Raw genomic sequence first — 24,373 nt, forward strand, 5'->3', positions numbered from 1 at the left:
CAAACCCCATAAATAACTGTGCTGTGTGGTTTCCAGAGAGATAGAAGGCTGGGACATGTTGGTTACTGCAGTGCTGCATCTTGTTGAAGCAGGAACACACACACAACCCTAAAACTCACAATCCTGCTGAAAAGTATAAAATATACAAACCAGTGAGGTTTTTTTAAAATCTGAATTTGCCTTTTTCATATCGTTTACATCTTCTTTTTTCCTTTCTGGAAAGGAGTAGCAGCCTGCTTTTAGAGTGGGAATTTCCTTCCATTATATTCTATTTTGCTAAGCTAAAAATATCTACCTAGAATTGAACTTTACAGCAGCATTTTCTATAAAAGATTTACTGTGGGCTGTGAACAATCTTATTTAGCACTGAGCCACAGAACTCAAAACACAAATCTGTCAGTAACGTCAAGAAATCGTACACTGTATAAAAATATGTGATGTACACTATTACTTCACTTGAAATACCATTAAGTCATTTAATTTTCCTTGAATTGAGGTAGCATTTAAGGTATTTTCACTGCTGAACAGAAAGGGACGGATTTGCAACTTGCAACAAAACAGATTCCTGTCAAAATAAAGTAAATGCAGTCTGTTTTAATATAATCTGTCTAAATGATATTGTCCAGATAAAGAGATAATAGGGACCACTGAGTGAGGCAGGATAATCTCAGAAGTCAAGTGGTCGGAGGTATTCCCAGCCAGTCTGGGTCATTGGCGTTTCTGTCCTCTTTTCTTTTCCTTCCATGTTTTGACACATTAATATTCACCATATGCCCTGTCAGACCTATCACAGGCGTGCTTCATTTTTATGCTTCTGCGGTGTGGGCAAACAGTGCATACAGCTGCTGCCGTCAGACAGCTCTTTCCCCTGTGCCTTGGCTCACATGTGCAACCAAACAGGCCTGTGTCAGAAACCAGGAATCCACGAGCCGAGCCAACCACTTCAATAGGCATCTTCCTACAAAGCACCGCTTTAAATGGGAGCAACCTACGCTATTTCATCTGACAGTGTAGTGTCACCTTCATATGACTGAAGCAAAATAGAGAGGTGGGATTATGTGATTGGAACATTATCGTTTGTGATACCACCTATCCTAGGTTCTTAAACAAATCCATGACTAAATATTATTTTCCACACACTGCTGTTCAGGCATGGGTTTTGAAATTGATACTGATACAGGTTAGCATCAAAATTCTTGTACAGATGACTGGAAAGGAGCATGGACTTTACTGTTTCCTGTCAGTTGTAGCCTGCTATTGCCTGCAATACTACAGCTCTTTGTACAACTCTGTATTTTGTCTTGAAATCCACTGAAATCCAGGAAACAGTGGTGTGCAGGGTGACATTCCCATACCTTGAGGTACTTGACCAGTTTCTGGATCTGCCAGTACTCAGAGGGCAGGTCTGTGTTACTCTCTGGACGGCGCTCAGACTGCTCTTCTTCCTCCTCACTCTCAGATGAACTCTCACTGGAAAGTTCTACTGGCAGGGCTCCTGCTGGGGTCTTACTGAACAAAAAAAGAACAGATAACAGCGCAATTTTGACTGCAGATAACAATCTACTACTAAGGTGTGGGACAGTGTAATGACTGGACAACACATAGCCAGACAAAAGGATGGAATATAATATGATGAAATCTCTTTTCCGGTGTTTTAAATGGAAAAACAGCTTGGTCATCCCACACAAGGAGACCGATTAAGGATTTTGAAATTCAAGTGTCAAGTCTGAACTTCCTCAGAATCTAAGCAGCAGGAAAATAAAGCCTGGAATAATGTCATGGGAGGACTGGAGTCGTCATCATATACAGAGCATATGCTACTCTTGCTAGGCTATTGATGCAAACAGAAAATGCAGATGGCTTTTTAAAGTTGCTTGGGCCACTTGGATAACAGTATCATGAAAATTGGGCACTGTGGAGTAATGAAATTTGGTACACATTCATATGGGGCCGCTGAGAGACAGTTCCCATGTACATACAAATAGCATTTCCAGGGGAGCGTATTATCAGAAGGAGCCAGCCGATATGAGGGAGTGTTTTCCAGGAAGCAACAAGATAAACACTGAACAAGGCCTTCATAAAGCTGCCAGGCCAACACGCTGTCCTGGGTGGTGTGTAGTGAAAACTGTGATTGAGTGAATGCACCCTGAGGTCTTTTTTGCATGCACACCAAATGATGAGCTAAAAAAAAGAACAGTCACTAGAATCAGCTGCATCGATTTATGATGCTAGCACTCTGTATACATTGGCAGAAGCAACTATGGGGACAGCTGAGAGGTTGTAGCTGCTAAGAGCTAGAGAAGGATAAAAGCTTTTACATAAGTTCTTCTTCAGGACGTAGACTTCTTCATATTAGTATCAAAATCCTATTTAAGGTATACCACCTGCAAAGGAGAACTGACTTAGGACACTTACATTTTCTGGGAGGACAGGCGTCCATGTAAAGAGGACACTGAGAATTCTGCTTTCATCTTGCTCTTGGCTCCTGGTCCCTGCTTTTTCTTCTGTATTTCACCAGACCTCTCCTCTCCAGAGCTCTTACTAGATTTCTTTTCCTCTGCTTTACTGTAATGATGTGAAATAGGAGTCATTATGCCTGCTTCTATTTTGAAAATGGTTATTTTTCTAAGATAATCATTATTTAACAACTTAAGACTAGAGTTCTGTTGGGGTTTTTTTTGTTTTAGCAATTGAGATACTTTTATCTTGAGCCAGTTTCTCCTCAAATGGGTACAGATATCACAAGGTACAGCTGCAACAGCTCAGCCCTTGCTCGATCTATTTATCAATCAAAGACCATATGTGATAGATTTTTTGGGGATTTTTTTCTAAGACTTTTTCCCAAGTTTTCTGTCTGTAATTGGGCAGAAAGGGTTTCCACACTGTGAACACATTTATTAACTCAGATCATTGTGTAATCTTGAATATTTGCACTTGCCCTCAAATTTATAAACCATATAACCATCTCTTTATAATGTGTGACTGCTGGCAGACAGTGAACACATGTGGCGAAAGCTTGGCATCACTGTCATTTAAAGCTCCTCTGTTCAGCAGAAGGGATCCCCACCATGCACAGTACGTGGTAGGCTGAAGATATTTCAGGACACATCTTACAAGGAATTATCACATACCCACATGGAGACATGAGACCAAGATTCTTCCATCGCGGACATGGTTCATATTTCTTCTCGCCGCCTGCCTTGTTCAGCGTATGCTGTTGTCTCGCCTTGTCATGCACATTCTTTTCCTGTTGCTCGTAAGACCTCTGGGGTTGGCCTTGTTCCTCCATATCAACCGATTCCACATGCTGGATCCTTTGTGTTGATGGAAGTTCTTGAACTCCAAAATCCTGTTGGTAAGGGGAAAAAGACAGAGGCTGAGGAGTAAAGAAAAAGACTTTTTCAATTTGCACTGCACCACTAGCAAATGCTAGTGGTGAGATATTGTGTACTATATGTATACTATTTGTTTTTAAAACTGTATGTACTTGGGTTGTAAATTTCTCTGAATGTTGCTTATTATAACAAAAGTCATTCTGATGGTCACTTGTACTTCTGGTGAAGCAGTGCTCCACACTTAACAAGTGTTGGCCATTTCACTCCAAGAAGAAGCATATTAAAAAAATACAACAGTATCAGTGACACATGAAAAACATAAAATTCACATAAAAGCTCTTACTCAACCATATACAGACCTGCATAACAATTCAGTCTTTACTGAGGTATTGGAATTAAATAACACTTTCCCAATGCTTTGCACAGAATAGGTCCCCCTCTGTTAATTGGCTGAACAATATCAAAAAGTTTATTGTTTCTGTACATTCCTCCACCTAAACCTTGCAGCTTGGCACAGACAGAGCCATGCCTTTGTGTCACTGTTATTCAGTTATGCTTTTTTTTAAGTTCTGAAAGTCTTTATACCAAACTTTACAACCCATATATACGAATGCCAATAAGACACATATGAATGGTTAGCAGGCAGGAGAGTTTTTAATCACAGACACCTGCTCTGCAGAAATAGCTCAGACTGTCATTGGTTGTTAGGGGCTCAGCATTTTTAAGGGAAGGGAAAAAGAATTAAGATGTATTTCTATGGGTTGTGTTCATGCACAAGCTGGAGCCAAGCATGCCCAATCACTTTTCCAAAGACTTGTTTTTCATAAAACACAAAGTGACCTGCTATTGGAAACATACAAGTCAATTCATCCAACCACAGACCCACAGTCTGACTTTATTAGGCTAACCAACTTTCTTTAATTCTATTATATGTGAAATGGACAAAGTCCATGTGCATACGCAGAAGGGAACACTCCAAATTCCCTGACATGCCACAGTGAAATGTCCTATTACAGGTGCCTTTCTGTGTCTGAAAACACACTGGAGACAAATTCTGTGTTAAGCCAGACCAACGCCTGTATTTCTAAACTCAAAAAACATTTTTATAGCAGGTGACATTCAATTATTAGCACTTTATTTGTCATGTTTCCAAGCATTTCACTACTAAAACCTAAACCCCAACTATTTACATATGTTTGAGGCAAGGTTGTATCTAATTACTTGATCCATACTGATGGAAAATCAGCAGGGAAGCAAATCTGAAGCCATTGGCCATAAAACATCTGTCAGTGGCAGGAATCAAGCAGTTTTTACTGACTGATTATGACAGTGAGGCAGTCTATATTAATTTCAGGATGTGAATAACAAAAACAAATCTACAACCCAGGGAGTTTTTGCTTTTCAGTGAGTGTCTTATGCATGCAAATACACAGTATGTCCAATTTCCAATCACGCTGTGATGTCAAAACAAATCCGCAGCACTGAACAGAGATGGCGAGTCTGCTTCCTCCCTGTGTTGCAGCCCTCGTCTCCTTTGGCTGCCTCTGCTCATTTGATTGAGGCTGTCTAATCTAATAGAAGTGTTAAAAAAAGACCTGCTTCCTCACAGTGGAAACGAACAGATATGTTTGGAGATTAGATGTTGTTATCTTTGGCTATCGCCTTCCAACTTTGGGCTCTCTGTGTTGCAATCAGGGAACTGAGCCGCAGCTATGTGAGATTGTGTTTCTGACAGATACCTCTGCTATTGCTCTCTCAAATTCAAACTGGAATGGATCTTGTCAACAAGAACGACTACAATTACTTAATATGTATCTCAGACAAAGGATGCATTGGATTGCACCATGTAATTGCTGTTGTCAGCAATCAGTCAAATGCGGTGTATTTCAAAGTTGACACTGTCATGTGAGGGTGATTAGCTTAAGCAGAGACAGAGAAAATATTCAGCTATGAGAGTGAAACAAACGTTACAGGGCACTGCAAGGTATATTTCAAAAAAGTTAAAGAATTCACAAGAAAAAGACTTTGACAATGATTTGTGCCTCCACAAACTCGTTCACAGCAATTTTTACAGCGGCTGTCTGTCATTTTTAGATTGTTCAGACTCGAGGCATCACTCTTCACAAAGGACTCATAAAATATAAAGGCCTGGATGTCTTTTTTACACAGATCAGCTTGGCACTACTTATTGGTTTATTCAAGTCTTCACTAACCCCATTCCAGATTATTATTATGGCACCCTCAGATCTATCACCTACTTTAAAGAATCACATGGACCAATCTTAAGTTCATAAATAAAGCACTATTCCACACTATAAAGATGCTAGTGAGTACACTACTGAAGCTGTTTGAAGCACTTACTTTAGCATTTACTCATTCACTACTCAGTTGCCCTATATAATAGCCACTCAGTAGTTTACTCTATAAAGGGCAGTAAATTGAGATTTTGGACACTTTTAAATCATCACTGTCATTTTGCATCATCACTAACAGGTGGAAAATCACACTTATATTTTTGCATCCATAGAATGAAGAGCAATGCTTTGCAGGAATGTCAGTAAAAACGTAGCCGTCCTCATCGTGGCACCATTTTTTTTTTCTTTCCTTGTGGTAAATTTTTTTTTTTCCTGAGCATTTCTGCTTTCATCAGATAGTGACAGTAGAGAAAGACAAGAAAGGCAGGGAAGAGAGGGGGGATGCCATGCAGCAAAAGCCCCGGGCCAGATTCAATCCCAGGCTGCTGCAGTGAGGACTCTGCCACGTGTTATGCTGACCAGGTGAACTACCGCAGTGTCCCCAATGTGGGAATTATTATATGGAGCATAAATTTCACACTCAGAAATCAGACAATCAAACAAAATGGTGGAAGGTAAATATAGTGACTGCAGACATAGCCTGAGTCTACAGTCATGGGAAACCATCAAAGTCCTTAGGATTCATCCTATGGGGACTCTGATGGCTGTTTTATGGTAATCCATCCAATAATTGTTGAAATATTTCTGCCTGGACCAAAGCGGTAGATCAATATTGTAACCAATAGTGATTGACAAAGACAACTTACAGCTTATTGCGGTGACTGTCCGAATAAAACCTAGGATGGAAAATCTCTTAGGACAATTCAAAACACATTTTTAAAATATTTCTGTTGTCTTTATCTTTTGTCCCAAAGGTACTTCACATGCAGAATTGTTCTGTCAAACAATTTGGCCCTTCAAAAGTCAAATAGTTTTGAAAAATTATTGGGAAAAAATACATTTGTATGCATCTAGTAAACTATATTGTAAATCTTTACTCAAACAGATGTACTATTGATTATTGCTTACAGAGTGAGATTTTCACAGTGGGTAAACAATACTGTTTTTCCTTCCATTTTTAAGGTTGTACTAGACTAGCCTAGACCATATTATTCACTTTCCCTTTTTTAATACACAAAACCAATTTCCATACAGAGCAGGCAGTGAGCAGTAAGTGGTCTTTAAAGGCTTTGATGAGCTCGTGATGGTACCACATTTTCCAAGAGAGTGTGAGTGAGAAAAAAAAGATCATATTTTGAAATGATTAACAGATTTGTGAAAGCAACTGGAATATATTATTGAGGTGATTTGTGATCTCGTCAAATTACTAAAACAGGACATAGCTCCATTCAATAAATCATGCATATTTCAGTGTCTATAATGTGTAGTCTATACAGTATATGTGTGTGGAGGGGGTGGGTGGTATGGGGCTCAGTGTTTGTGATGTTGGAACACAGACGGGTCGATTCAGAAATTTTTCAACACAGTGACAACCAGACACTAGCTCACTAGCGTGGAACAGCACAGACACTGATTACACAATCCTAACTCTGTTTATGAATATGAGTCACACAGCATCACTGATCAAATCAGAGGTTTAGAGAGAAGAACCTTGTTCAAGGGACAAAGAGGCATTTCAACACCCACACATCTTTGCTTTGAGAACTAAAATTCAAGGCTGCAAAAAGGAGGTTTTAATGTGTTGATGATAATTGCATCTGCCTGTATTCCACTGTACCTGCTTGTTTATGTTCTTGGCAAAATATGGAGATTGGCTCTTCAGAAGTGTTAGCAGGTCTTCATACATATCACTTGTTCGCTCGTAACCACTCTCCTCCCCCTCCTGTTTTATGCCCTGTGAAAACAAAGTGAAAAACAGCCTCATTAATTCTAAAAACCACAATTATAATGTGACCCACATGTCAGCTGGAACAGCTAAGAGAGAAGGCTCAGAGTATCTCTAACCAGCCTCAAAGAGGAAGTGTAAAACCATGTAAACCACTAAATTAGGTTTAAGACAATACTGCTCTTTGAGGTTTCTTTTGCATCAATGTCACCCATTTGGTTTAAGGTTTTAGTTTTTTCACCTTGGCCGAACTATTTCCAGGTGAAGAAACAGACACAGGAAACCTATGGTTTGTCAGCAAAGTCACTGAAAAAGTAAAAGGTGCTGCAGCACGCAAAATCCTTTCTTAGAAATGATTGCAAACACATTCAGAGAGATTCCTGACATTAGTATTTGGAGTATTTGGAAACTCTCTAAACAACAGCACTTACAGGGCAATTTTGAAGGGACATTTAAAGGCCAAATTTTTAGAAAGGTATATATACAAATGTAAAATTTTGATCAATTCTAATGTTTTATTGCTGGTATGAATATTAATTGCAGCATTTTAACAATATCTGAAAACATTAATAACTTAAATTTTGTTCTTTGTCAAATGAAATTTCACATATTCTAAACTGGCAATTGGCAACTTTTTTTCTCCCCTTAGATTACTGTAGATCTACTCTTTCGTAAGGCATACCTGCATTCCTACCTTAATTCAAGACTTATGATTGAAGAACAGATCAGAACCACTGGATCACAATGACAGAGACAGGTGAATTCACTGACACTTAACTGTGCAATAATGAGCTGGTCTATTTGAAATTATGCTCCAGATAGTTGGTTTATTTCTTGATAAATTATCTCCCTTAACATTTTCTCACACAGACAAAAGAAAAACATAACATTGACTGTTGCAGCTAATGTAGTCCACAGTGTTTTATCTTCTTTGTCTTACCCCATTGAGAAAAACTCCAGCGGTGCTGCAGGTGATGTAGAGGTTGTCAGTGTCACAAGGTTCAATTACAAGGTAACAAATCTCACCATGCACCTGTCTCCACAAAGGGGCACGGCAGCCATTTGAAAATTCATAATCTGAAAATACAAGGAAAAGGGGAAAAAAAGAAAAAAGTTTAAACCTATAAATCCTGCAGCAAACTTCTTAATATGTATTGCAGCATGGTGTCAAGTCACAACATAGGGACTAGCAGTAGAGCAAAAAGAGAAATCATCACAAATGCTTGGGCTGCTAAAGAGGATGACATAGCACTCCAAGCACCACAGGTCTGAGGCATTAGCCCAGGATAGAGCCATAGTTTCATTTGCAATATAAATCATCCACAAAAAAACGGAGCCACATTGGGACCATTATATTTTAAATGTGGTTTGGAGAGTATTTTCGTAGAAGGTGTCAATTCAACGTGAGAAAAAGGGGACATACAGTCGACTGCATTTATCACTTGGTTTGCACATGCTGCTGGACGCTTTGTAAGAGCATGATAAATACATTGCAATTAAGTAAAAAACATGCACTGACTAATGACTTAGTAAACTGGAATCTGACAGATATAATGACTTCCATGTCTTTTGTGGCAGCAGAACACAGGCTTTTTATTCTTTGGAATATCCAGCATTAGTGTTAATAGCAATTGCTTTTCTTGCAACCCAGTGAAATGTGGAGATAATTCAAACCTGATGTGTATCGAACCGACTTCAACACCCTCTTTTCCCCTCCACTGCACAACTGTTTCAACAACTCCATGTCATTCTTTACTGTGGTGGGGTCGAGCCTGACTTGTCTGTAATGAAAATGCAAAAAAACAAATCAAAACAAACATCCAGTTCATCTTGTTCATTCATGGTGACTTTTACAAACACCCTGCCTGTTCCAATCAGAAACAACCACATGTCGGAGTAAATCTGTGTGGATCTAATTGAAGGAGGATAGCCATGAAAGATGGATGGGAAATTTGATTGAATGCTGTGAGAGTAGGAGATAAAAGAGAAGCACCCACTCTGATATTTCTTCAAGAAGTTTGCTGAGGAACAGTTTGTCCGTAGTTTGGAGCAAGTGAAAAAGCTTGACTTTGACCTCTGAATCCTTTGCTTGGTCTTTGTCTGCCAGACCCAGCACATCAGTATCAGTGTCCTCTCTCTCCAAGACGTTAGCAAAGCAGGGACCAAGAATCTTAACCACAGGATCTCTATTTTCTGAACAAAAAGAGAGGTTAGATTTATCAAATCTTCTGTGTTTCTGAAAATATGAGCTGAGTTAATTTTGAACTATAAAGCAGGCATAATATATACTGTATTTTTTTCCCACACACATTTCTTTTCACAAACTATGCCAACATTCTCTTTCTATAAAACATCTACCAGCAATGAAAATGAGTTATACCACATTCATCATGTATTCCTCTAGCAGACAATATATTTTACCTTATCTCTTTTTGGCAGTGACCCTAAAATAAATACATATCTGTAAAGAATTACCAATGGCAGCATAATTGGATGGTTGTAAAGAATAACAAGGAGGACAAACAAATTAAGTCTGTGGGTTATGGAGGTATGCTTGTGGCTTGACTATTTAGGATGCAAATGAGATTCAAATCGCATCTTGTGGTCATTGTGCTTACCTTCTAGACATGCTCGAACCTCTTCCAACTTCTTATCGTCTGCCAGATGAACAAGTTTAGAGAGCTGGCTGAAGCTGCGTACGTAAACAGTAGGAGGGGAAAGCCGCAACAGTGGATGCCCTTCACTGTCTTTCTCGTGGGACTGTACATCTGAGTCACTTAGGAGAAAAGACAACAACAAAAAAATGTTTACTTTCTAAGTTTTATCTCTTTTAATATGTGTTTTGTATTAGATTAGAAATGCCAACATAATCATAAAGAGGATCAGTCTGTATTTTTGTTTTTGTACTTCTCATCTCCCCAGCTACAAGATACAAAGCTAACCACACATAGAAAGTAGACCAGAATTTCTGATGAAATAAAATGGAATGTTCTCAGTCTTGCTGAAGCTGAAAAACAATTGAATTATGGCCCACTTCTTTGAGTATAGCAAAGGTAAAATACATTTGGACACCATGGTGACAGCATATCCTGCACAGACACGTAATACTGAAAGCACTAGCCAACCAGCTGCCTGCCCTGTGATTAGACTAACCTGATGTCATAGTCTGTTTTGAAATCAGATGCCACTAAAGTGGTACTCCACTGGAGCGGCTCCTCAAACACATGCTCTGCCTCCTGTGGGTGTTGGGAGCTGAACTGCTCCACAAAGCTCAGGATTTCTTTCAACAAGGACTCATTCATTGGCGTGAACTCCAGTTTGCCGGAGCTGGTCCACAGGGCAGCCTTGGTCAGTGATACCCCCATTTTCATCAACTGGAATATTCTGAAACTAAACATGAACAACAACACTATCTTAAACAGTGTGTGGCTAATAAAAGCTCAGTATGATACTTCACTTTCCTCTAATTCACACGTAAACTACTCTGTAGTTGGGGAAATTAAGAGAAGGCTATGTGAAATTTTCAGAACTGAATGGTTTTGGACATTTTCTCTAACAAAACAAGCAATCTGAAAATATCTCTTTGGACTTTAAGGAATTATTATGTGCATTTGTCACTGCTTTCAGACATAACTCAAAATAATTGGCAGATCAGTCATACTGAAAATAATTGCTAGTTGAAGCCCAAACCATTTTTAGTTGTAATGAATTCAGTTACGCTTAATGTGTGTTAATAAACCAATAGTTTACTCCAAGTCTACATTACTCATATTCATAGACAAATCAAGAACTCTCTAAATGCTGCTGAAGTCATGAGTTATTAGGGATCTTAAAAATGGGTCACAGGGCCATAGAGACTATAAAATGCATTGTCCTAAATCCTCAGGGAACTAACCTGAGCAAATTCTTACAAAACTAATATGCTCACATGTTTAGCTTTGAGGAAGTCTGGTCAGCTAACAGAGAATACCTGAGATCTTAATTTCCCAAACTAATCCTTCACGTCTGTGGATGGACATCTGAATATATTGCATTGTTTAGACGGAACATTGTCAGGGTCAGACTAGCTAACTATGTTAGCTAACTAACTATGTTAGCTAGTATGAAGTTTATGCTCACTAACGTTAGACACGTTAGCAAAGCTGACACTCTTTAGCTAACAGCAGTCCAACTACAATCATGTTCAGCTTTTCTTCATTAATGTAACATAAAGTATGTTTCTGCTATAATATGTTACATCCATATATGAACTTAAACACAAACTTACCGTGAATTTCAAGTCTCTTTACTATTTCAAAACTTTTACCGACAGTTTGCTACCAACGGTGTCCATGGAAACTACAGACTTCCTCTCTCTGCCGTTCCCGCCCCCTTTGGTTGCTGTGATACAACCAAACAAAACGGAGAGCGAGTTGGGTCAAAAATCACTAAACTCAAACATTGAAATGTAAAAATGAAATCCGTACGCTTCACAGAGCGGAGGGAATTCTGTGATTCACGGGGAGTGGATGAGCCACAGTAAAAGTATAATCCTATACAGAAGTGTTGCCTTTACTATCTTGTTCAGTATTATACATCTTTGGAAATTAATTTCAAATATTCAATAATTTTATACAGTATTTGCAGTGAAATGCAAGGTGGAATTTTCTTCAGGCTGAGCTAAAAGAGTACAAGGCAATAAAGAATAATTATTAGATCTGCACTGTCAGCAATTGCAATCTACCTGTATGAAGTCTAACTTTGGATATAGTGTTGTGACTTTCATGGTTAGAGACTCTAAAATGCAAAGTCAAATGTTGTCATAATAATAAAAATCCCTGTATGCCTTCCTTTTAGAGTGTCCACATGACCGCATATTTGAGAGCCTATTTCCTCTCTCACTGCTGGTTTGGCACTGTCCTGCAGACAAACATTGGGTAGTGAAAACAGTCTATTTGGGTGGATACTCTCTGTTTAGACACAGCAAATGAGTTCACTCAGTTCAAAGTTAATAAACCTAACATCAATCAATACAGGTATGCTATGTTAACATGAAGAAGCTAAGGGGTTTAACAATCTTTTTGAGTGGAAAAACCAGTGATACATCATTTTATTTTTTAATGTGAAAATAAGCGATAACCCTCTTCTCTCTGTCACATGTTATAGCACAATCTTTTCTTTCCATGACAAAAGCAATGCTCAAGAAAATCCTACACTGGACTCTTTCTATTGTGCACACTGAAACCACGCTCACTCAAGAGTGATATGAGACAGAAACACAAACATAATATCACACCCCACAGTGGGTGGCATGTATGAGTTCAAGCATACTCCCAGATATAGGAGCCAGATGTATTTTTATCCAATGTGATAAAACTCCCTCCCTCTTAAAGAACAAATGTGTGTCCTTATTGTATGGCAGCTGCCCACCTATGATGTCCTAAGGCTAACTGAGAGGAGAAGTATCTCATGGCCAGTGAAACCACTGATTTTCTCTGATACTTGACTTGCTTGGCACACTGTTTGTCAAGAGCGCCAATGGTGCAGAGACCTATCCCTTTCAGCCTGGCGTGCATGGCGGCACAGCAGGTGGAACTACTTTATCTCCTAAACCGTTTGGGTAAGTTGGACTGAGCTCGCATGTAAATCAATCACCAGAGATCCCCGGAGGAGAGCAGTAGTAGCTCATCTCTTGTATCAAGAGAGATCATTCTGGATGTTGTTGTTGTTAGAGGACTGGATTTACGAGTTTGCCTCCCCCTCCAGGTATTTTATTTGGAACAAGGGGAAAGCTGTCTAAATTAAGAAGCACTGAGAATCTGCAACGGGGTGCTGGAGCTGGTGGGGCTGAAGGCAAAGGAGCTCAGACGTACCAGTGAACAGACAGGAGCTGACGTTAAGCATGTGCATCTGTGTGTGTCTGAGATTGCCTGTCTGAGGCACTGAGGAGAAAAAAGGAAGTGAAGAAGGATTGAAGACTAAAAGAAAAAAGGGAAGAAAAACAGGATAAACGATGGTCTTAATATATCTAACCCAGGGTCTCATTAGCGAGTCTAATTGCTGTTTGTTAAAAGGGATTAAATGAAACCCTCTACCCAGCCTGGGTCTTTTACAAAGTAAAACAAATATGCTCTGAGCTCAGAAGCACCTGCTCACTAGATGTTCTTTGAATAAAACTTAATACAGCATAATAAACACAACCTCTCTCCATGTTATTTCTCCAGTGCATGAGTTCAGCCACTGATTGAACTGCATGGAAACAGTCTGATGACACACACAGAGAGGCACTGCGGCCAAGCCTCTTTACACATGGACATCGTGATTGCATCCGTTCACAGTGTGTCCAACCTGCACAACACTCCATTAACACTCAGATTAAACATACACAAAGGTTGTGCGTGAGTAACAAGAGTGATGATGAGGAGGTGCACAGACTACTGTTCCTGCTCCTGGTTTGGAGAGAGCTGGAGAGCGTGTCTCCTGTATTTTTTTTTTTTTTTTTTCAGGCACGGTTCGTCGTCCAAAGAGCTCTGATGTTTTTACAGGCTTCGTGTCAAATCCAGTTCAGTGCGGTTAAAGCAGGAAAGGAAAGGGGGTGACACTGGTCATTGTAATGAGCACCTGCGAGATGTGTCGCACTAATCCATGTGAGGTTCTAAAATAGAAAACAGTAAAAGTGAGTCTAACAAGAGGCTGTGACCACATCCCCTGGTTGTAAAAAGCTACAGGATCCTGTCTGTCCTTTCCCATAATCCTCTGTGTTTTTAGGCACAGAGCAGAATGGGCAAGTGCTTTTAAACAGGATTGAGCATGGCTGACTTATGATGGACAAGAAGCTTGAAGATCTGTCATATAACTTTGTTCCAAGGAGCAGTTTATGAAACACATATGGTACTCTGCAGTGTGCTGTGGGTCACTATCAGTAAGATCATCTTAGTTTTTCCTTTTTTTAATCTGACAGACAATGATGACATCATTGAGTTGTTATGAGTAATTGCCCCTTGTTTATTGACTGTTTAAACAGGCACCAGTACAAGAAGCCATTGGAAAAATGTGTTGGGTCCTGTTCACATTGAAAAAGAGCAATAACAGAGGCAAAAACAGCAGTGTCAAAGAAAACTGAGCATAATTATTCCTCTAACACACAAGGCCTGAAGATCAGCTCTGCATTACCCATCAACATAATAGTGATTTCACACATGAAAATCAAATCAAGAAACTGACATGTTTTGCCAGTAGTGTGTGTCAAACGTTTGGTGCATAATGTTCACTAGATGAAAATTAATCAAAATCAGTTCTAAATGAGTCTCAGCAAACAAAACCTGATACTGCTGAGAATTTTTTTGCAACAATATCATTGCTTGAGCTTCTTATGGACATAAACCTGCAATTGTGGTTTTCAAATACTGTGTACAGTATGTATTTCAAGTGGCAATCGCTTAGTGCCAGTGCTTTCTTTGGAGTGGATGGACGCTTGTCAAATATAGAAGTAACACAAGATTTATGGCCATAGGGCTTCTGGAGGAAACCAATGACAAAGTCTACATCTACATGACTTAAAACACTTTTTGTTTATTTTGGTTGCAATTCTGCAAGGCGACACTTGGCTCTTCTTGCAAAATCACCGAGGCACTTTACAAGAGCTTTTATGTATTTCCAGAATGCTGAAATGTAACCACAAAACATATCTTTGAGAAAATCATATCGCCATAAAACTTGAATATTCCCAGCCCCTGAAACTGTGCTGATGTGCTTACAGCGCTTTCTTAAATTTTGCAGGTTGTCATTTAAATCAAAAATAGAAAAACAAATATGTTAACAACATGGATGTCATGGGCAGATTAAAATGTGGGAGAAATGTCTGTGTGCTGCTGCAGTACAGATTATTACAGGATTTTATTTTCATATTGGATATAATATTATTAATATGAACATTCATCAGTGATTTTGTGTGCAAGCACCATGTAGTGCTTCAATTACCTTACTGTACACTTGATATCATATGTTTTATATAAAGTCGGACAGGCCAGTGAGCTCAGTTCACAGAGCTAACATTTCCATGGCTGTGGATTTGACCCCTGCATTGGCCAATGTCAGACCTTTTTGTGGCAGAGTTTTCTAGTGAGAGGGGAGACTTTCCACCAACTGGCCAAATATGAAATATTTCATGCCAAGTAGCTGGTTAAAGCTCCATGTCTTCAAGTACATACCCTGTGCCAAAGTTCTTAAGTAATTCACTGATTCTCTATCAGCACCTGGGCAGCTACTGCTGTTCTTACTCTGTTTAGCTTTTTGAAGTAGGAGAAACAGAGCAGAGAACTTACTAGTGGGGTTTCTCAGAAGGTGATTTTGTCTTTGACATTCCCAGTTCAAGTTCTGTCAGGGACCTTTGCTGCATGTCACCCGTCTTTTCTCCTCCCTCATTTCCTGTCAACTCTCTACTGTCTGTTATCAAGTGGAAGAAAAAACTTCCCCCAAAATTACTAATAAAAGTAAATGTGAAAGCTGTCTTTGCCTGGTTCATGTGAGGATATGATGCCCCCACCTTGACCTGTTTACCAGATAAAGGCCTCTAAAGACCCTTGAGCTGGCAAAATCCGTTCTGGTAGACTGATTGCCTTGCCTCCGCTCCCCCTTCTCCTTGCCCGGAGATAGCAGCTGGTTCTACTCTCTCAAGATTTTCAGCACACTTAAATAAAAACACAGATCTTCCCTCTCTTTCTCTCCTCCTCCCTTCACCTCCTTGCTCCTCTGTCTCCCTCGCTTCATCTCTTACAGTGTAATTATTATTTTGAAAGCGCGGTCTGAGAAGCCGTCCACATTTGGCACTGCCTCACTCACTAACGCTCCGGGAGCTCTAATACAATTTGACTTTTGCTTTATAACCTCTCCAGGAAGACATCAGGGGCCCTTTGTTCCTTCCCTCCCCTGTGTCAGGATGAAGGGAGAGCTGAGGTAGCAGCTGAGAACAGGAGAGCGGAGAGTGGGCAAGGCGAGAGGTAATAAAAAGCAAGGAGGGAGGGGAGAGGAGTGAGTGGCATGCCTGTTTTTAGAAAGGGGGTGAGGAAGAACACGTGGATGAAAAGAGTGAGCTGAGATGACGATAGATATTGAGTGGAAGATGGGAATGGAAAAGGTGGTGAGGGGAAGAGAGAGTGAGAACAGACAAAGAGGGCGAGTTGTTAAGTGTAGTGAGAGGTGGATGAGAGAGGAGGCTGGTTCCCCATCCTCCCATCATTAGAGGAGGGTGCTGCTTGAGACCTTTATGTTGGTGCAGGTCCAGCGCTGGCGCAGGCGGGCCAATCAGAAAGAGAACCAGAGAAGAATATTGCTTCTTGGAAATAATGAGACATCATTGTGAGAGGCACGAAAAGAAAAAGAGTTCCCTGTGAACGGACAAATATAATTTAGAGAGGACTTTGCCTGAAGACAACTCTGTTGTCCATCACATCATTTATTCTCAGCACAGAACAGTATACCTCTGCCACTTCTCTGTATAGTCTAGAGTTGTTATTGTTTTGTTGTTCATAAGCAATCCAGCTGAAGTGAGTTTAAACTTTAATTCTCCTCTCTTCCTCTTTTTTGTATTAGCATCAGTGGCAGTGGTTTCGTATAATAGTAGTGCTGGTATTTACACTGCAGCTGCATCATTTTTTGTTGTTGTCAGTGTTAGTCATAGAAAGTTAAAGAACTACTCTTACCAGCTTTATATGACATGTTATTCAGTTTGAGTGTGGACAGCGTACAGTATTACAATAGTCTCTATTTTAAGGTGATACAAATCATTGCTGTGACACCAATTTGAGTAGAGGATAAATGTTTATCTTTGGAATAGACTATCGCACCATGCTGAATTCAGTAACATACCTGACCGTCACTTGACCTTCTCCTTATGTACTGTTAGCTCCATACTGTGCTTTAACAGGCAGCCACAGCAGGAGTACAGGTATGCATCAGATCAGCATCAGCAGACTGCCAGGGTGGCCTGCAGTATCATTACACATGAATGATGGCTGTCAATAGTCTTTGTTTGAGCCAAGAGGCTTTTCTGGACAGATAACTTTGGCCATGGACACAAAATATTGTCATTTTATTTGTGTGGAGCACGTTGCTGGGGAGTGTTTTACATGAAAACAAACAAACAAAAAACAAAATAGAAGATGCATTCAACTTTAAAAACGCTGAGATGCTCAAGTGTAATTAACAGAGTCAAATATAGACTAATGCAAGTCCACATGCTCCACCTGAGCCCTTGCCAAGGTTTGATTACCAAGACAAGATAATGAAGTTTTTTGAGGTCATTAAAAACCTTGTAAAACTCAACAGTCTGGCTGACACAGCCCCTTTCAAACCTGCAGCAACAGCCTCAAGGAGTCACTGCAGAGGAAGGAACAACTATTACCAAACAGGAATAGATTGAGCATCAGGTAATTTCTATCACTTGCTTATTGTTCCCAAACAGTAGCCTTTCAAAGAAAAGGGCAGCTGCACTTAGGGAATATCCCACTTTGAACACAACCACTTTGAAGTTAAAGAATTTTGGAAATACAGTATGTTCCTCTACAAGTTTTCAACAAGCAGTCAATGCCTGCCTTGTTCCAATGCTAACAATGTAGTCTAATCACAAAGCTCCGAGGACTAATCAGCCTGTCTGCGGCCTGCGTGTGAGCTCCGCTGCTGCTCCGCTGCACAGACTGGGGGTTGGGTTCAGCCTCGCGGCGCGAGTCTCTCTGGAGGGGTGCGGAGCGGTCAGAGTGCCAGGCAGCCAGACTTTGGACCGTGGGCATTTCCTCTTTTCAGATGGCTTCAGTTAAAGGGGCGCTCCATTCTCTCAACCTCTGGCTGGCTGTAAACCAGCCCCTGTGGAGCATCACTCATTAGGGCCTGTTGTCCAAAGCCAAAATCTCAACTGCTCCCCTAGCTGTTGCAACAGCACTCCCCGCCATCAACACCTGCTAACACATGACACGCAGGCTCCGTCTGACTGCTGGGAAGGACTCCCTTCAGTTTTCCCACCTTTGACTAACAGGGCCCTAAGCATCTCTTTCTTTTCCTGACGCCTTTGCTTGTCAGATGCTCCCTTTTCAGCCATTTCTTTTTTTGACCTCAGGCTGCATTTCCTCAAAAACGCCTCAGAGTTCCGAAAGTCATCACATTGGTGTAAAACTAACTGTTATTAGTTGGCAAAGGTGAACTGCTTTATGGTTTGTTTGTCTTAGGGCCCTGCCACATGGTTTCTTTCATGTGACTCACCACTGCTTTGACAGTTTAACTTGTTATGTGGAACAGACCTTTTCACAGATCTGTCCTCTGTCCACCAGGTCTGGTCTGGACGAGACCTGGTAGCTCAGTCTCCTGTCTGCATAACACATAATATACTGGCATCCTCACTGGACCTATGGCTCTTTATTGGAAATTACATCACCTCGTAAAGGGACATGACCCATTACAAAATCACACTGCTTCTTGTTATTCTTCCTTTACAAAGAAGAGAGTCTCACTCCTGTACTCTCATCTAGTCCTCTTTCATTCTCTCCGCCTTGATTCAGTTTGTTTTTTATCCGTCTCTTAGATCACGTGAGCTTCCATCACACCTCTGAGGTGGCCAGGCAGGTCATCAGACGAGTACTTGATTAGAAACACAAACAGCACCCAGTGTGTTTGCAGGCACCCCATGCTCATTCCCAGCCCTCCTATAGAGGATGACAATATGTCAAAACATGATGTGTGAGGAGCATGTAGGTTGAGGGGCCAGGCCTAAGCTTTTAGGGTCCGGGAACAAGCTGAGCAATACATCTGTGATTGTCATGATCAGGGTTGAGCCCCTGTCAGACCCTCACAGTGTTGATACAGAGATGCCAAGAGCTCCTAACATGTCACCGTGTTTCCCAGTACATGGCAATAACAACGGGAAATCTACGTGTCTGTTACAAGGTCGTTACGTGCAGCGGGAGCCTGCATTGGTGAAAAGATATACATTCTATCAACCTCTAGGGTTTCATATGAGCGCTTGTTACACAGCTTGTTAAGTGTACCTCTGTTTTTGTAAAAGCAGAGATTCATAATGTGATGATGTGTCCTTGTGGAACCACAGTGAAATCAAACTTATGTCTTTACATTTCTATAGGGAATCCGACATTTTCTTCCTATTAGCTCACATATGTTCTCTAAGCCGTCAAGACCACATATGGATTTCATGTTATATTTGGCAATCAAGGCTATTGTGCAAAAGTCATAAAGGCTGCACACCTGCACAAAGGACTAGATATTAGAGAGAGAATAAAAAAAAATCATGAATATATCATAAGAAACAAAATATCACTAATGTGCAGCCATCAGTGTAGGATAAAGCAGAGGTGATAAGATCTGATGTAGATGCAGATAACTATAGAACGATCACATTAAGTCGTCTTGACACTGTCAGCTGCAGGTTCTTTGCTTTTATTCTGGTTTTGAGGTTTGTGGCTCAGCATGTTGCGTTGATTAGCCAGAGTAAAGCCCCAGTCACACCAGAAAGTGTCACAGCGAAGTTAATCTACATGTCCTTGTGAAAAGGGTGGTGCTAGAAGCTTAGTCTATGGTCTATATGGTGAACTGCTGTGGCTGGCAAGCTAACATGTTAGCCAGCCGTGAACAAACACTGGCCGGACACAGCTATCCTGTTTAAAACGAGAGCCACCTGTACAGCGGGCTACGTGATATGCGTGCGGTACAAACGATCTATGCGCACGCTAGGAAGCACCAATCCCAGCATGTAGCATACCAAAAATGATGGAGGGAAACTCAGCTGACAGCCTCTACCAAGCATTGCCACCCAAACGAAACACGATTCAAACCCCGAGCAATTAAATGGGAATGTAACAAAAACACGAAAACAGCGCATGTCCACTTTAGCGCTTCTGCTAATTTCACCACTTTAAGCAAACCACACAAACAAGGTGTCGTGAAAACAGAGACTCTGCTGATTACTATGATGTCTGTCTCATCACTGTGCTAGGTGCTAAGCTAGCAGCCAAAGAGTAGCAAAAAAAACTAAACAAAATCATAAAGTATGTCTTACCTTTGCTGTTTTGTGGTTAAAAGTTACATTCCAGCTCGAAAAAGACGCTGCTAATGTCTACTCCTATGACTCTGTTAGTTTGAAACGAATGGTCATGTTTGTTTACACAACGATGAAGGGGTTTTTAGAGTGAAGTATGCACTCTTCCTACGATATACTATCTCTGGGTTTGCTTCCTTCTGGATCCAGGTGAATTCACTCTGACACAGGAACACATATCCTGACTCTGACACTTCTGTAGTAATCTCACATGTCTTAGCTTTCTTTTGAGACCAATACTATACATACAGCCCTTGAAGGTACGAAGATACACTCCATTTATTTTGGGTGAGTCATTTCGGACAAGAGGCAGAAAGTGCTTCGAAGGAAGTTTCTGAAAAAGATGCTACTTCTTATAAATAATATTTTTTGATCATTATTGTGAGTACCTCATACAAATATCAAGTCTTGCTGAAAATGAAACAGCAGATTGCTAGTTTGCTTTTTAATGCAGTTTTAATCTTTAATCATTACTCGCTGTAAAAAAAAATGTATTTAGTACATAATGCTACATTAGTGCTAAAGCATTAAAATGCCACTAAGCTGAAGCTGACAGTGGGGAGATTCAGGTCTAACAGGTAGGGCTGTATTCAGCAACCATTCAGCCAAAAACATAAACTTGTCCTCACTCATGTCTCATGATCTGTCTGCGGCCCTTTTCAGTGTCAGAGGGCTGTCAGCTCATCTGAGGCCCTGCGCAGAGCAATGAGCTTCTTAGGTATCTTGGAGGTCCTGGGCTCAGTCCCTGTGGTGTAGCTGCTGCCACATGGAGGTAACTCTAGCGGACTTAATATTAATGACCAGTGACCAGGGCCTCCTTGTAATCCACTTACCGTCATTACACTGGGTCAGCATGGCTACTGCTGCTGGGCTCTCATACCCCAGCTGGACGTTCTACTACATTCCATTTGAGTGGTGTATGGTTGGAAGATGGAGAAACACTGTTTTGCTACTTACATTTGCATGTATTGGATTTTACAAAGTTGCACGAACCTGTTCAACTGACAGTGCTGCTGGAAACCTATCAGGACAGTACAGACTATTAAAAGAATGCTTCATTGCAATGAAAACAGACACATTTGGAATGCAGGTGATATTTTTTGCTTTTCTCCGGTATTCACTCGCTCTGTCTAGGGGAAATCGTGGCAGTTTTGAGACTAATTTGTAGCACACATGAGGAAGGTCCTGACCTCAGGAGTGCTCTAGCTTTAAAGATGACAGTTCAGAGTCTGTGTAATTAAAACTGCTCCGATAGAGGCCAACGAGGCTCAGGGGAAGGCCGTAGCCAAAGTTTAAGAAAATACAGGTGGACAGCTCCATACTCCTCTAACATAGTCAATGCCTTTGTGCAACCTCGGCCCCTGTACCCTGCTTTAGCTCCACATGTGTCAGAGGAATTTTCAGTGCTGAGGACCCTCCAGATGAACTTTTACCCCTTGGACTCATTTACAAATGTACACACAGAGTTGAGTTAACCTGCGCAGCCCCGGCAGGCAGTGTATAAATACGCCACCCTGCATTAATGACCAACAGTGCTACGGCTATTAGACCGAACGTGTTGTTATGATTTCCACACATTCTCATCAGGGTGAAAAGGTGTTCTCAGGCTGGGGAGGAATGAAGGGCATCCCCTGTTCTCTTCTCACTCCCCACCCTCCAGTTCCTCAAGTCCTGTAATTGAGAAATACAGCTCAAGGTAACATGCCCTGAAGACCTTTGCTTACAGACATGAGGTAATGGTGAGGCTAATTAGGCTGAGGAGACAGGGTGGGCGGAAGCTCCTGGCCTGAAGCCCCATTAGTCTAAAGTACAGTCTCCCTATGGTCAAGGGCATTTACCCCAGGATGAGGAAAACAGAGCGGCATCGCTGGCTGGCTCCTACAGGTAAAGCCATGGTGATGGACTGAATCACCACATGAAAGGCTGGGCAAAGGCAGGATAGCGGAACGCTGGAGAAAGAGAAGCGAGAGACTCTGAAAGAAAGGCTCATTCAAGAAAGAGATGAGGAAACTCAGCAGGAGTCTAGGTCTCTCTCCTTCTTACCCTGCCTACCCACTTCTGATGGTCATGATGTACAATTTGTCATGTTACAAAGGCAAGACTTATCACATTGAGCCCTGTTCAGGATATTGGCCCTGACGCTGTAATTTTAACGTAGTAAATCAAAATGATTGCAGCGTATATTGTAACGCGAGACAGAGACATTTAGCTTTAATGGTTTCCGAAATGCGTCAGGGGACGTTGTAGGAACCCACTATGACATGTCGCTGGGCTCGGGGCAGGACGGGCTTTCTGACTTTTCCACAGCTTAATTCCTTCTGTTCGTCTGCTCAGCCCGCTTCTGCCCTGCATGTCTGGCTCTGGCCCTCATCTCCTAAACAATGGGTTCAGTTAATGCATGGATTTATGAACATGAAAAATACTTCACAAGGGCAAGAAAGAGAGCAATTCATGAGACCGTACTGCAGTGCAACAGGGGCAACATTAATCTCCAGAACCTGAGATAAAAGCTGAACTTTACTCACTATAAATCCTCAGATTCCTAACGTGTTCTGTTAAACTATTACAGTTGTCAGACCAAGAGGGGACTAGACGGAGAACAGGACTTTGATTTGGTGAACGCCAGTGTTCATGTCTGAGCTGGGGAAGCCATCACCTGGCCTTCACTCACACGGCAACTCACTCAAGGGATGATGGAGAAAGATGAATAAAGAGGAAGAGGGAGATTTGTTATCTTAAATCAGTCAGGGGCTGCAGCCAGACTTTTATTGAACTATATGAAGATTTATTGAAAGTGTTTCTTTCTTTGCTACTACTCACTGTAGGGCAATGCCATTTACCGCTGTTTTTTCATCATATACACCAACCCAAATGTACACAGATAGGATTTTTCAGTATGACATCATCACTCATCTAAAGTACCTTCACATATGTGGCTGATCCCTGGCCCTTCGTTATCCATGTCAGGGGAAATTTAATCTGTGAACACATGTTTCTGTCCTCCTCAGTTGAGCAGCATTTGGGCTAATGCAACACTCATTACTCTAACAATGCCGTGGGATCCTCCTGAAGGCGCAGGCTGATGACACGTCAAAAACCCAAGAAGCAAAACGGTATGTCCGTCACTAGCTTCAGTGACACTGCATCAGGGGCTGGTCGTTCGTCACAGAAAGATCCCGGGAGTCCAGGGAGTATCATGCACTTGCAAGGCAAATGGAGTGCTATCAAAACAAAGCTCAACACCTTTCACACCTCAAGACAGGCAGAGTCCAATAAACACATGGAAAAAACTGACAGTGGATGAGATAGTAGGTTAACAAAGACATGACCTGGAGTATAATGGATAGAACTGTGGAGTGAAACTGAAGATGGAAAAGGTGGCAGCAGCTGTTGGCTCCTTCAAGTCTGAGGTCAGTCCATCTTTATCCATGAGAACATTGGTAAAAAGGGCCTGAGTGCTACCTTTTCTATTACAATGTGAGAGGAAATGGGGTCCATTCACACTCACTTAGAACCTAGAGTATGTCACTGTCCAAACACTGGGCAGTGCAGGGTGCCGTTTGTCTTGTGTTAAACATGGACCATTGAGCTTGATGGCTGTTGGAAGCGGAAACCCTTGCTCACTCACTCAGCCTGCCTTAGCTCAGAGGGCACAATGGGCCGGTGCCCTGCTCCCGTAAAGCTAGGAGCCTTTGAGTCTTCCCCATTTCTCTGTTATCCTAATAAGGAAGAATGACGGAGTGGGACAAGGACATGGGACATGGAATAGATCGTGCCTCCCTTCGGCCTGAGAGAGTGCCGTCATCCTCCTCCTGACCTT

General features: G+C 41.3%; 1 protein-coding gene across 1 annotated transcript in view; it reads right to left on the reverse strand.

Moving 5' to 3' along the window:
• odad2 (outer dynein arm docking complex subunit 2) overlaps nt 1–11,836 on the reverse strand; it is a 38,477-nt gene extending 26,641 nt beyond the window's left edge. The window contains 10 exon segments of the mRNA XM_018698284.2: nt 1,356–1,509; nt 2,416–2,565; nt 3,132–3,349; nt 7,368–7,484; nt 8,416–8,552; nt 9,150–9,256; nt 9,473–9,668; nt 10,094–10,251; nt 10,629–10,865; nt 11,743–11,836. Coding sequence (XP_018553800.1) covers nt 1,356–1,509; nt 2,416–2,565; nt 3,132–3,349; nt 7,368–7,484; nt 8,416–8,552; nt 9,150–9,256; nt 9,473–9,668; nt 10,094–10,251; nt 10,629–10,846 — 1,455 coding nt within the window. The 5' untranslated portion in view covers nt 10,847–10,865; nt 11,743–11,836.
• Between the last annotated feature and the right edge of the window lie 12,537 nt (nt 11,837–24,373).

This window comes from Lates calcarifer, linkage group LG24 (assembly GCF_001640805.2).
Source record: "Lates calcarifer isolate ASB-BC8 linkage group LG24, TLL_Latcal_v3, whole genome shotgun sequence".
Classification (NCBI taxonomy): domain Eukaryota; kingdom Metazoa; phylum Chordata; class Actinopteri; family Centropomidae; genus Lates; species Lates calcarifer.